Raw genomic sequence first — 14,501 nt, forward strand, 5'->3', positions numbered from 1 at the left:
AGCTCTCTCTTATGAGGAAGGGCTGAGAGAGCTGCGCCTGTTTAGGCTGGCGAAGAGAGGACTGGGAGGGGATCTTATTAATGTGTACAAATATCTGAAGGGAGGGTGTCAAGAGGATGGAACCAGACTCTTTTCAGTGATGCCCAGCGACAGGACGCGAGGCAACGGGCACAAACTGAACCACAGGCAGTTCCATCTGAACATGAGGAAAAAGCTCTTCACTGTGAGGGTGACAGAGCACTGGAGGAGGTTTCCCAGAGAGGTTGTGGAGTCTCCTTCTCTGGAGATATTCAAAACCCGCCTGGACCTGCTCCTGTGCAATGTGCTCTAGGTGACCCTGCTTGAGCAGGGGGGTTGGACTAGATGATCTCCAGAGGTTCCTTCCAACCTCAGCCATTCTGTGTGATTCTGTATGTGAAAAAACAACTGTGTGATAAATAGAACAAATAAAGAAGGGGTGAGAAGGCAGACATGAAGCACAAAGACTTCTGGCAAAGTCAGAAGACTACTATGGGATTTGATAACAGGAGATCCAAATTAATATAGCTTTACTGTCATGCAAACTGGTTTAATCAACTCTTCATTGGGAAAGAAGGCTTAAATTGATACTAATTGACAACCTGTATCCAATTATGTTTTCATACATAATTTCCTTGTAAAAGAGATGGAGTTTAAAAAAATTTCTTAAAATTCTGCTTCTTCTTGGATTTTTTAATTATAGTGGATTAGGGAAAGCACAGCACCAATAATATTTAAAATGTTTTGTGCTTTCATTATGGAAAAAGCTCCTGTATTAAGAGTTGTGGACTGAAGAACAAACCTTTTAGAAAGCCAGTACCTTGAAGAGCATGCACAAAAATACGTAGATTAAGACAAAAAAACAGAATAGTCATCACAAAGATCCAGGCTGGGAGATTCATTTATCATTTTCCTGAGAACAAAATGGAGGCCAGAAACCTGTTACAGTATGTCCATAACTTCTCATTTTAGAAGATGGCATATGCAGCCATTTTACAATACAGACTTTTACAACTGGAGAGAATGAGACAGAAAACTGAAAGTTGATACAATGTCCATTTTTATAGTGAAGCTATTTGAGATTATTGAAAGAATTCACATCTTTTCAGATCAAACTTATCACCACTAAAATCTCATGATGTGGAAATTTTACTTGGCGGAGAAAATATGGTTGAACTTTTGGAGTTCAGAATTATTCTTCAAGAAATTTCTTTGCATTTGTGAGGGATGATTTCCCTTTACAAATATATCTGCCAATATTGAACATATTTAGGCATATAACCACAAATTCTTTTCTTTATTTGAATTTCTACCACTTTTCCAGTATAAACATCAGTTTTGCTCATTAGTAGTTCTCCAGACCTCCTTTGAGACTCTTAAAAATTAGCCTCACTTTCCAGTCTTTTAACACCAGGATCTATTTAAGCAAGTTGCAAACCACAGTTAGTTATTTTCTGTGTTCCTTTAGAACTCTTGGGTAAACAGCATCTGGCCTTGGCCTTTTGGGCCTATTCATTTTGCCTGTTTGTCCCATAACCTCTTGTACTGACCCTCTGAACTGAGCCAGTCTCTAGTGTGTTGCCCATGAAGAAGATTTTAGCACAGCAACCGCCCCAAGTTCCTCCACAGCAAGCACAGATGCAAAAAAAGCACTATTTTTTTCTGCTATAGTGTGCCATTATCTATAATCTGATCATCTGTTGTCTTACAGACGTTTTGGAAGGTTCCCTGCTCATGAAAAAGAACGGTTTAATTATTTTTGTCTCTTGAAAACTGCTCTTCAGTTTCTTTCTTGTTTTGTTTTTATTGTTTTCACTTTCAACTTTATAGAATTTATGCTGCTGTCCTTTTGGCTCATTTCAACACCTACATTTCTGTAGTTTGGCTTCTTGCTATTCCTTGTCTTTTTTGTCTTGTGTCATTGCAGTGAAAAGAATGCAAACATCCTTCCAAAATAAAGAAAAAACAAGTGTTTTGAAGTTGTATGTATAATACTGTGTTGCCAAGAAAGTGTGCTTGTTTGCCTTACCCAGAATTTGATTTCAAAAGCCCTTGTTTTTATTGTTAGATACATAGACTGGACTTCACAAGAGAAAAGGAAATGATACAGCTTTATATATATGCATGTAAACTGCTTTGAAGTTTTCTTTCTGCTGAAATCAAATAGGATGTGCAAAATATCTTTAAGAAACAAGAAGCTGGATGAAAGGAAGATGAAGCCAGTTCTCTGAACATGCAAAAAGAACTAGGTTTGTCGTCTTGTGAAATAGTATGCACATCAACTGGAAGTAAACACGTATTCAAAAAAAGCCATGTGGACTCTCACACTTAAGTACAAGCATGCCTAAACTTTTCCGGGATTGTTCCCCTGGCTTGGTGTTCGGGGCAAAGTTGCACTCTGCATCCTTCTGTTGAGAGATCCCTGTATTTTATCACCTCCTGTGTCCTGTCAGACAGCGATCTACATTTTCAAGGCTCTTGACTGTGTTTCCTGCCTTGAGCTTAACTTAACTTGCTAACTCATTTAATAAACACCTCTGTATTTTTCCCCAGACTCTACCACAACTGGAAGACACTGCCTGTAAATATCTTACTCCTTGCCTATAGTGCCCATTCCCCAAACTCTCCTCTACTAGGGTGGAATTAAAACCTTTGGATTTTAGAAGCTCCACACTTCTATTAGAAATGGCTTCCCAAAAAGCTGGGGATTCAAAAATGGTTAATATATGTATATAATTCCAGTAGAGTTGAAGTCATGCATTTAAAACATCACAGCACTGTCCTTGTAATCATGAGATTCTCTCAAAAAATTATATAAACAAATCAAGTTATTAACCTTTAGTTTCCATGTAATTTATGTTTACTTTATGGTAAGTCCCATCAGCACACATATGAAGGCAGGCCCTCATATCTGTGCCTAAAGGTTTTGAGAACACAGTGGTGTCGAAGGGGTTTTAGCAATCTATTGTTATGTAGAGGCCAAAACTCTCACTTTTACTTAGAAAGTCAGATGAGAATCTGAGATTTTATGTATCTTCATGAGATGAAACTCTAAGAAAGGCAACAGATACCATATCAGCTGTGTGGCTGGATGCAGGACAATCTAAGAATATAAGTGAAACAAGGCCTCTGTAGAGATGTTGTAGTATTTTTTATTAGACCAGCTAATGCATTTTGTAAACATATAAGCTAAAGCTTAGAGCATGTAAATCCTTCCAGAGCTGTTCCAAAATATTTAAAAATTCTAGTTTCAAAATTTGTCTTCCAAGTATCAGAACAATTAAGAGAGTTGGTAGCACTGCAAGGATTTGTCTACCCTTGCTGAGAGTTATTTAGTGTTGTGATGCTGAGTGGAGTACCACTGCCTTGTGCAAACAGAGAATGTATTTATTTGTCTCTCAGCACCTGCTATTTCACACTGATTTACTTATCAGCCCTGGTTCGTATGCCTGTGTTTGAGGAATTTCTTTGGATTTCTCACTTATTTTGCAGTATGTGATTGTACTGCATCCAGCTTGGCTGAGGTCTTTCAGGTGCTAACCATAGTAAAACATTGAGCTAAAGTTACTTTGGTTTCCAAGCTCATAGGACCATTTCTATTAATCAGAGTGGTCTCAATGGTTTGGTCAGAGGTTTTGTCTAAGAAATCAGTGTGTGCAATTTCTGTGTAGTGCTCTGGACACATTTTTATTCCTCCAAATAGAGGTGAAATATTCATAAAATATTTCATTATGAAATACAGCTAATGGCATGATGGATTATGTCTTCTATGATGTATCACACTAGATGCTACATGGACATAATAAAAGTGAGGCCAGGATGCATTATGGGAAATGTAGTCCTGGTCCAAAGAAGAGCTTGGCAAAACCTGACAAAGTTGACAACAGCAGAAGTCATTAAACCATTTCAGAGAGAAAAAAAAACTTTTGACTTTCTGCTGAATCCTCATTTCCAGAAAGAAATATTTCAGACTAGCACTAACAAGAACACCAAGAAGCTGCTAGGTAGGACCTTCATTCTCTTCTGGGCCTTCTTGGAGACCAACAGTTTAAAAAGTATTCAGTGTTTCTCAACCTGCTGCTGATGTAAAAAGTGGGTCTGTACATTCCCTGATTACCTTCTCTCTCCCCAGAGCTGATTCCTCTCAGGATTTACCAACAGCAGAAGTAAATAAATAGAGCAAATCTAATGTCTTTAAACAGGAAAAAATCCCCAACTTCACTTCTTTTTGGAAGAGAGCTCACACAGCAATTAAACTAAACAGCTCCTTGCTGGTGGTACAAGAAGCTTGTCCTTTCGAAGTGCAATGGAAGCATTGCAAGCTGTAAGGTTTGAACAGAGCTGCTTCAGTGGTTCTATGCCACACAAGTCTCCATTTATTAAATATCATTAAGTTGCTCAACTCCATGAATAGTTGCTTAAGTGGACAGGCACAAATTGTAATCAAGGATTAACACATGTATTTAAGTACCCTTTCAAGCTACTTAATCAGAAATATACACACAATCTTATTTTGATAAAACAAGAAGCAATTCCTAGCATTTGAGAAAAAAACAGAGGTTGACACAGCTGCTTTTAATATAAGGTAGAGGAGAACAGTTCATCAGTGCGATGAAATGGACTTGAAAGGACTCACATTTGATCTCCCATATGCAGGAAGACTTTTGAAAGACTGCTTTCTCTGGAGAAAACACAGCTTTAGAAGTAGTAGAGTAGGGTCTGGAGTTTTCCAGAGAAAGACGGAGAGGTGGAGACGAAGAGGAAAAGAGAACACTTGTCTGTGCAGCTTATATTGTTAAGTTCCTGTCCATAGTCCTGCTACTGTATGGTTTGAACTAAAAGCACAAATGACCAGCCACCGTCCCCTTCCTGTTTATAAGACTTGTTGAAGCATTTCCCATACCAAGTTTGATGCTGTCATTTGTAGTCATTGTTGAGAAGTGATGAAAAGATCTTGAAATGGAGGATGAAGAGGGCTATGCAAAACTTCATTTCAAAGCACGAAAGAAAAGCTCCAATGCAGGTAAGCATATAAGCATATATAATATGGCTTCAGTCGTATTCTGTAAATAACAAATCTCTCCAGCTATATTCAGCTACATTTGAGCTGTCATAAAAAAACTGCCAAAATTTTTAGATGATGTTACTAAAATTGCCACAGATACTTGAAAGTATACAGAGAAATATGATGGATAGTAGATAAAATGCAGCAAAGTAGTTCCACCAGGCTTGGAGTACTGGTGCTGACAGTCCCAGTACAAGATGGAGAAGTGGAGATGGAAGCATATGGGGAAAAAAATGAGACAGTAGTACTCAGCAAGCTTGGCAGTAGTCTCAGCTTGATAGAAGCCTAAGTTTTGTCCAGCTTGTTTGCAGGAATCACAGCTAAGGAGAATTTAAGAATAATTTAAATGAAAATGGTAAGACAGGTTTTTCAACCAGGTTGGGGGATTTTGTCTAAAGTGACAACAGTAGCAGAGGAGAAATCATGAAGATGTGTGCTGGAAGGCTTTCACACTCACCCTTGCTACACTCTATTTCTTTTAAATGTCGGACCATAAAGACCATGTCCTTAGGGCAGTTTAGGCATGCAATTTCTAAACAGTTAATTAGCTATGATGATCTGAGAAATGCTGGCTGAACATTTATGTAAGAACAACTATAATAGTAAAAAAGCAAGAGCCAGTTTCAGATATTCAGTATGACAGGATAAACTGTGTGTGATTTTATAGACATAAATTATGCCAGTTTCCCTACAGTAATAACAACTTAACTAAGAGCCTATTCCCAACTGCAGTAAAAACACAGAGCCAGGAAAATTGAGAAAACCATTGGAAAAATTGTTGTAAAAGCTTATATTTACTTAACTAAGAATCTTCAATGATCTTTAGAACATTCAGCAAAGTGCACAAAAATGTTGCTGTGATGGAGCAGATTGAATATTTCCATTTCAAAGAAGTGGAAAGTCAAGCAAAGCATATGTGACCACATATACCTAACAGTATGTGACCACAAACACACATAACACATAATGACTAAGTCAGGTTTAAAATGCTGCATCTTCATTGTCTCCCTGCATGACTGTAACTTCCCAAGCAAAGACTGTTGCAGGAGCAAATAGGCAGAAAAACATGAGAGGGCAGCAGAAAGACTTGAGAACGGCACAGTTAAAGAAAACAATCTTTTCGTTTAGCTTAGCTTATAAATGCACTGCAGACAGGGTATGTCTCTACTTGTGGTCAAAGGTGGGTGAGCTAGCTTTAGGCTAGGCACAGACTAGTCTCAGAGGCATGATACTCTGGAAGAGTATTTACTGAGAGGTTGTAAGTGGTTATAATACCCCATAAACACAATCTCGTACAATACCCATGCCAATTCCTCCAGTAGAGAAGGAAGCACAAAATGCAGAACCCCTCTTCCTCTGTGCAGTCAAATCTGTTGGTGCGAGCTGCAGAACTGCCCTGAGGAGCTGAGCAAATACTGAGCTTTTAGCCCAAACTGAGCCACCGGTATGGTGGCATAGCTGCTACCAGAACTCACCCTGAGTGGTTTAGTGCAAACCTGCATATTTGCACAAGACGCTATGACTGTTTTGCCTCCAGTCTAGCCATTGTGCAAAGCACAGCAGTTAAGGATTAGACCCCAGACATCTTAATTGCCTTTTTTATGTCAAAATTGCTGGACGGTACCCAAGGAAGAAGGAAAATGCACACATTCTTAACCATACTATGTAGCATAGTCAGTAAAAAAATACTGCATTCTGTTTACATCTATTTTGCCATCTAAATAAGGTAGAAATATAAAAATAATGGGGATTAGCTATTTGAATATTTAAGGATGAGTAGGTACAGATACAGCCTCTCCCAAATAAATACTATTGAACTGAGAAATGAGGAAAAATGATGTTCAACCTGTGTGCAAAACTGTGATAGGTAGAAACCAGACGTGAAAGGAAAGAGTAAGTGAAAATTAACTTATTTTGTAGCACAAAGTTCAAGTCATATCCTGACTTTGAAAGTTCCAAGTGTTACAGTTTTCAAATAGCAATGTTACAGCAGAGAACTTTTCAAACAGTCTGAATTTGTTTCCTGATTCAGATCTGATCTGGACCACAAATATTTGAAATGTAATGGCTTTTAAAGGGGAAAATCATATCCTCACTTTAGTCCTTACCCAGATTCCATGGGATACTTCCTGATCTTATTTAATAAGTACAAAATGTTCTCCACAAGTTATCAATTTTGGCATCCTGTTTTGTCTTCCAAGAATGGCCATTTCCATGAAATGGAAAGTCACTGTTCTGTTATTCTCTGACTTTATTCCTGGACCCCAGCTAAAGGAAAATTAGCAAGTAAAATCTCTTTCCTATGAAGTTAAGTTTGGAGATAGTAAACAGTATATTGTGTTGCATGCTTTCCAAAAGGAAATTCAGAAACATGTTCCTGAAAGCACTACTGCTAGAAAGTTAGGAAGCAAATTTAAAGTGAAATTTCCCACATAACTGGGCAACTTTAACTGTTCTCCTCCTTGCCCTAAGGCTTCCTTTATGACATCATAGAACATCTTTTATACCTCAGTTATTTTAAAGAGCTTTGCTCTCTTGCAGCCTACACTAACTATATTACTATCCCTTCCAAGAGCACACTGACAGTCTGCTGGAATGAGTCCAGTGGAGGGCTACGAAGACAGTTAGGAAGCTGGACAAATGACACAGGAGGAGAGGCTGAGCGAATTGGCTTTGTGGTGACTTAAAAGAAGACTCAAGGGAGTCTTATTGCTGTCTTTAGCTACCTAATGGGATGCTGTAGAGAAGACAGAGCCAGACTCTTCTTGGAGGTTCACACTGGAAGGACAAGAGGCAATGGACACAAGTTGGAACATAGAAAATCCTGATTTGATATACAGAATTTTTGCTTCACCATGGTGGTGGTAAAACCGTAGGACAGGTGCCCAGAGAGGCTGTAAAATCTCCATCCTTGGAGAAATTCACTGAACAAGGCCATGAATAACCTGATCTAACTGGACCCACTTTGAACAGGAGGCTGGACTAGATGGCCTACTGAGATCCCTTCCAGCCCACGTGATTCTGTGATTCTGTGTCAAGACATGTAGAAATCCAGAAATAGAGTGAGTGAGCAAACAGAAACTGCAAGTTTCACTAGAAAGAGGTATGTCACAAATGTGGCAGTCCTACAAGAATAAATTTTAAGATTATTGGGTACTGTTGAGAAGGAAGATTCACCTTGATTGTGCATTTCCAGGCTTTCTTGATTCTAATTAAAAGTAATATTCTTAGAGTTGTGAGAGAGCTCATTTCTGCATCTCTAATCACTGATGTTTGGTCTTCATCAAGCACCCATTCTGCAAAGGAGCCCTGTTCAGTGCACTGATACTTAATATTCCATAGATTTTGTATTAGTTTGCCAGTGGGAACTGGCTCAACATCAAGAACTCAATAAACGAATAAGCTCCAAATTGTAACACAGACTTTTCTAAAGACCTTTGACTTTGCATCCAGTGTCCGGTGATAAAACCTATCTGTGGGTCCTGAGATTACAGAGCTTCTTTTTCAGAGAATCTAGTGGGCCTTTCTTGACTAATAGTATAGATATCCACAGGCCCAGAACTTTCATTTTTATTCTTACGTGTTACATACGTCTCTCTTCTTTACAACTGTTAGAAACTTTAGTTCTTCCTTACACCTCTGTCACCAAGTTTGTGAGGTTTTGTTTAACAACATCTATTAAGTGCTTGCTGTGACATCTAAAAGTCTTCATGATATCTGCCAGAGTGATATCCCCATGCTATGAAGAACTAGAAACTGTTCAATAGGTGTTCCGCTCACCATGATAAGTTAAGAGCATGGACCAATGTTATACAAAAGGATAAAATCTCAAATGAACAGACAAGCAGTGAAGACATTGGACTGCAAAAATTCAAGTGCATGATCTGAAAAGCTTTTCATAAATGAAAGTTTATTAGAAGCAAGAACTACTCGATATGCATAAATGTGACAGTGTGCTGCTTCCCCCCCACCGCTTTGATGTGCTCTCTCCCCCTCAACTTGACCCCCCTGTAAACAGCACGTAGACAGGGGCTAATTGAGCATGCGCCAACTGAGACCTGACTAGCATGCAGATGTGACTATGAGTCAGTCATCTCCCCCCCCCATAAATAGGGGGCAGCCCAGAGCCCATTGAACTCTCCTGCACAGCAGCGGGCTGCACTGCAGAACCCCCTCTTGAGCAGGGACGCCTCTCAAGGTTGCTCCTCGAGGTTGAGAGATTCCTTACCCACAACAGATCCTCGATAAGTGGTTAATAGCATGCTGAACTTTTATGAACTTCGTGAAACTTTGCTGAGTTATATCTCTAACTAGTTGTGCACATAATCCCTTAGACATAAACCGTTGACCAAGTCTGAGACTAGGATCAGATCCAGCTGCACCTAGGCTCCTCTCTGAAGGAGTTTAGAAAGCAAGGGGGTCCTTTCTGAACCTCATGACTCAACAGGGGGGTGTCTGTTGCACATGCATCTGACCCTGTCCTTCATGCAGTAAATAACTGAGTGAACCTTGCCAATCGAACCTCGTTAAATCATTCTTATTTACAGTTGAACTTTGTTAAGTCGCTATCTTACCACAGTAAACATAGTGCTGCTTCCCTCTTACAAGTGAAGTGCATCACTCCTCCGCGACAATAAGACAACCAAAAGGGAAAAAGCAACTGTAACAAAGTACATGGAATAGTGACAGTGATGGACGTTCTGACAGATGTCTAGAGAAACCCAGCGTTATATCTTGGGTAACATCTCATGCCTGTTTGTAAACCATCTTCTTTTTTGCAGAACTTACTTCTTGTTCCTCAGGCTTGCGGTATGTCATTACACTCTCAGGATTTCTGAATGTTCTGTTTCTGGGAGCTGTGATCACACTATTTCAGCAATGTGAGTGACCGAGTAAAAAGTTTTGTTTTAGTTCCGGTGTAATTGACAAGTATTAATCCTTAATTTTACAAGCACACTGTTTTGATAAGGTGACAAGATTGTTCATATCTTCTGCTATTGGGTTTCTGAGGGAGGAAGGGGAAGTCACTACGGTTTTGGGGCTGTGGATCTGCACAAGGTCAGCAGCTTTCAGAAGGCTGTTGAACGTTTGGGGTTTATGAAGAGGGCTGGAGTCTTTCTCGCTTTCTACTCCCCCGACCTGAGAGTCCCTCTTCTTCCTTTCCAAAACTGAACAACCAACCAAGCCTTCCAGCCAAAGCATCCATTCAGTTATTTGGAAAGCCTCTTTTAATATGAAACAGAATTCATTCCAGACAAATGATACAACTGGAAGCCCTTCTATCTCCTTCTCCCCTTATCTTCATAGACAGTCTTCACCTCCTGGTGCGCTACTTTGCCTGCCGTAAGTCTCAGCCAGTCCTCTATAACCTGTATAATAGGAAATGTGAGCTGGTCTTCAGGGATGGGTGAGATAGGAGGCTGGAAGATGATATACTTTGATTGAAAAGACCTCTCTAAACAGATATAAAAATGTGTGCCTCTAAGTTTATGAAGGTGACTTTTGCACAGTGCATGGAAGTTATGCATAAGCACAGGGTCACTGCCAGCACTGACCACATGCATACTGAGCTTACCTCTCCACCACAGATGTCTGCCGTTATCGCTGGGCACCTTTATGGATCAGAGAGAAACGGTTACAGTTGCCCTGGCCAAGCAACTTAAGTGAGTTTTTAGGTGACCATCAGCAAGCATCTGAATATTCATTGAGGAGCCTAATTTTAGATTCCTCCTTTAGAAAATCTTAGCCTGGTAATCCCAATGTCCAGCTTGCTTTTGGACATCAAAATCACCTTGTTCATCAAAATCACTTGAGAACCCAGGAGAAAAATGCGAGTTCGGAAGCACTTCTGGGTATAAGCACCTTAAAGGCAGAGTCAGCCATGCTCCCTTTTGTTGGATGTGAGTCCTGCCCTTCCATATCACCCCATTCTTTTCTGAAAACAGCTCAGTACAGATTTCAGGCAGTGGAAGGTCAAAGACACAGCCATATTATTTGAAAGATAGCTGTTGCATGCCATGTTGTCAAAAACATGACAATGTTGCAGTCTAGACTGTCTTTGTAAAGTCAGTCACCTCACGCATTTGTTTAACATATAGGAATCAGAGGCTCAACTCCCCACTAACCATTTACAGGAGAGTTAGAAGGACTGAGTTTCCATTTAGAACTTCCACTATTTTCTGTGGAAAAGGACTGCGGGGCCTCTTGATAGTTCACTTGTGGTGAATATTCCTGTCCAGGTGACTTGCAATCAAGTGACACGTGGAAACCCAGAGAAAATCTTTCTGAAAGTGATAATACTTCTGAAGAAGTTCTTCATGAAAACAGCTTACTCACTGCATTAAAGGACAGCTTATGCATACATACAAATGGTAAGGAAATAAAGTCTTGCGCACAATAACATAAATGGTTTGAAGAAACAAACACCTACACAAAGGGATTGACCTTCAAATACCAGAATAATTTGTTTCTATTGTTAAAGATGTATAATGTGATTTATTTTAGAGATCTGTCCTTAAACATTTTGGTTCGTGCAAGAAATAAACGTGGAGCAGTGTTGCTGAAGATCTTAATTGCTTCTCCATGGATTCTGTCTGAACTAACTGTGTACTGCTCCCAGTGATTTCAGCAGAGCAGGGAATTTACTCCATGCATTTTGCCCCAACTTTTATGTAAGCTATTTAGCACAATTATCTGGAGTTCTGAAATGTGTGAAGATACAAAGAGGTCCCTAATGAAAGAATGACTATGCTGATTACCACTGTAAAGCAGGAACTGTATAAATTCATAAAAAGAGATACACAATTTCTGTCCCCCTGGTTTAAGGCTTCTTTACTCTCATTTTGAAAAGCCCCAGTAAAAGCAGAAGCCAATAATAATGGTTTCAGTTCTAAATAAAGAAGTGACAAAAACCCTTCATCCCAAACTCTTCACAGACTCCAGATGTGAACTCTGCCCCATTGGCTGGAAGCTGCATTATGGGAGATGTTATTACTACTCAGAAAATCGTGATACCTGGAAAAATAGTAAGGAGTATTGCTTGGGAAAAAAATCTGAGCTCCTGGTTATAGAGGATGAGACTGAAATGGTAAATTTGTAAGGCACTCTGTGGTTCAATGTTCTTTTTATTATACCTTGTGAATCTACATATCAGAGTAGAGCTTTCACTGTACTGTAAGAAACCATTTCTAATCCAAATATGCTCACAAAATATATTGTCAGTGGTAAGTACACTGATGATTTATTACTGCATGCTAAAAAACAATTGTCAAGAAGACTACTAGTCCACATTTCATTTAAACAAAGGATGCAACGATATTCCTAGAGATTATCTCCAGTGAGAAGCAGCTGGTATTTGACTGAAGGATTCTTGCATGCTTTATTCTAAAAAAAAAAAGCTGTTCAGAAGTAAGCTGTTGTAAAAGCTGTTGATTTTCCTTGGGGGATGCAGTTTTTCTCTGTGTGCTTTGTACTTTTTTAAATGTCAGTGCCAGGTCTGTGTCAATAGCAAAAGCAGTTCTGTGGGCCAAATCCTAACCTGCATCTGCCTCTTCAGTGCTGCTCTTGTTGGTTAAGGGTGACCAGGCCCAGGCAGTGACCCTGGCACCTGGGTATGGTTTAGAGTCGGAATTAATTTAGATTTTTTTTCTCAATTTCTTGGAAAACATTCCCTGGAATCTTTGGGCATGAAAATCTTGCTATTTTTAAAGTATTAATTACCACTGAATGTTACCAGTAGTGGATTTTTTTGAGGTGCCATTATTATTAGAGTACAAAGACATGCCTCTCTCTCTAGGTTTTCTTAAACAAAATGAAGGATAAAGACACTGGTTTTGTTTGGACTGGATTAAGCTTTGATGAGAATGAAGAAAGATGGATATGGCTCAGTGATCCCAAACGCCTAGGGCACAGGTAGGTCCGTTCTGGGATGAACCTGTGTTGGCCTCCATGACGTGTCCTCCACTCTCTGTGCCCAGGATATTCAGCCATCAGACCAAGACAAAGTGGCAATAAGATGTAAGAACCCATACTCTAGTTAGGCAGCTCGGCCTATTCTGTTTTTTCTCAGTACAGAATTATGATCAAAATGTGTAGCTGGCAAATGAAATTTCTTGGAAGCTCTCAGGAAAAGGAGCTAATTTTATTAGGTGTGTCAATGCCGAATCTGCTTTTTACTTCCAGGTACATTGCAAGCAAGGAGACAGAGAAAGGATAAAGTTTACTAAACAAATAAAACCTGCCTGTATGCCAGAGAATCAAAAGAATCAAAAGAATCAAAAGCGTAAAGACAGAAAAAAAATCCAGTCTTTGTGGTTTCACTCCTTATATTTGCAAACAGAATTTTTCAATGACCTTCATGCCTGTGTGTTTTTTTGCTCTTACAGTTTTACAATAAAAGGAAGGAAGCAAGAAGAAAAATGTGCTGCCTATAAGCTGACAGAAGTGCATGCTGATAACTGCCATTCCCTGTACAAGTGGATTTGCAGGAAGAAGGCAGTCGTGTTGGCTATCTAAGAGATTGCAAAATGAAAGTGAATAGGGACTTTGAAGGTTTACACCCTTTTACAGCAAGTAGGATAGCTGATGTAAAATTAAGGGGAAAATTGTTGACTTGAATTTTGATGAACTGATACATTGTGATTCTATTTGTGATTAAAGTCTATGAAGATTTCAGGCTTGTGTGTCTCTTCTTTTTCAGGATGAAGGTATAAAATGTGTGTCTGTGGGTGCTTGATGCACTCCTTAGAGCTATAAAAATAAGCAGCTTACCAGCTTTAAGTAGCTTATAGAGACTAAGAGTTGTGTAAACTACAGGCAAAATGAGTTTTTTGTACCAGCCTACCAACTAGATGTCACAGAAGGCAAAAAGGTATGATTGCTGCTTCTGCTTACTTTAGTTGAAAAGATGATAATCAGCACTATGCACTTAAATGGGCCTGTAAATGTCACCATTAAAGGACAAATATGGGAAGCCAGCATGGCTCTACATAAGAAAAAGTCAAAATCTAGTGTTTTTTCAAAAAAGTTTGATTTCATGTGCTTCTTTCAGGGTTACAGAATTTGGCACTTACTTAAAAATACCAGAAACACCTCTACAATTCTGAGATTTAATCACCTGACATAACGTCTTTGTTCTACTAGCAATGCCACTACTAGTAATGGCAAAAAACTGTTTATGGGGCTACAGGGCTATCAACCCTCCTTTTGGTAGTTCACTTTACAGATTTTATCTTTTTACATGTCACAAAAGGATGTTGAAAACCCTCCTACGGCTCAAGGCTCCTGATCAGGACCAGGCAGCAGATGTTCTTAGATGGGTTTGCTCTTTCCTGTCTGCTTTTAACCTCAAGATGACTTGTATATGTCTGAGTGTGGTCTGTAGTGCTTCATTGTGATGTATAATCACAACGTGCTAAGC

General features: G+C 39.4%; 1 protein-coding gene across 1 annotated transcript; it reads left to right on the forward strand.

The window, feature by feature from the left end:
* The first annotated feature begins 4,784 nt into the window (after window positions 1-4,784).
* On the forward strand, window positions 4,785-13,754 carry LOC112961497 (killer cell lectin-like receptor subfamily F member 1). The gene is made up of 6 exons (XM_026056759.1): window positions 4,785-5,041; window positions 9,865-9,963; window positions 11,323-11,454; window positions 12,019-12,170; window positions 12,879-12,994; window positions 13,468-13,754. Exons 1-6 carry the CDS (start codon window positions 4,978-4,980, stop codon window positions 13,595-13,597), a joined length of 693 nt encoding a protein of 230 aa, XP_025912544.1. The 5' UTR covers window positions 4,785-4,977; the 3' UTR covers window positions 13,598-13,754.
* The last annotated feature ends 747 nt before the right edge of the window (window positions 13,755-14,501 follow it).

This window comes from Apteryx rowi, unplaced genomic scaffold (genome assembly GCF_003343035.1).
Source record: "Apteryx rowi isolate R43461 unplaced genomic scaffold, aptRow1 scaffold_1326, whole genome shotgun sequence".
NCBI classification, from domain to species: domain Eukaryota; kingdom Metazoa; phylum Chordata; class Aves; order Apterygiformes; family Apterygidae; genus Apteryx; species Apteryx rowi.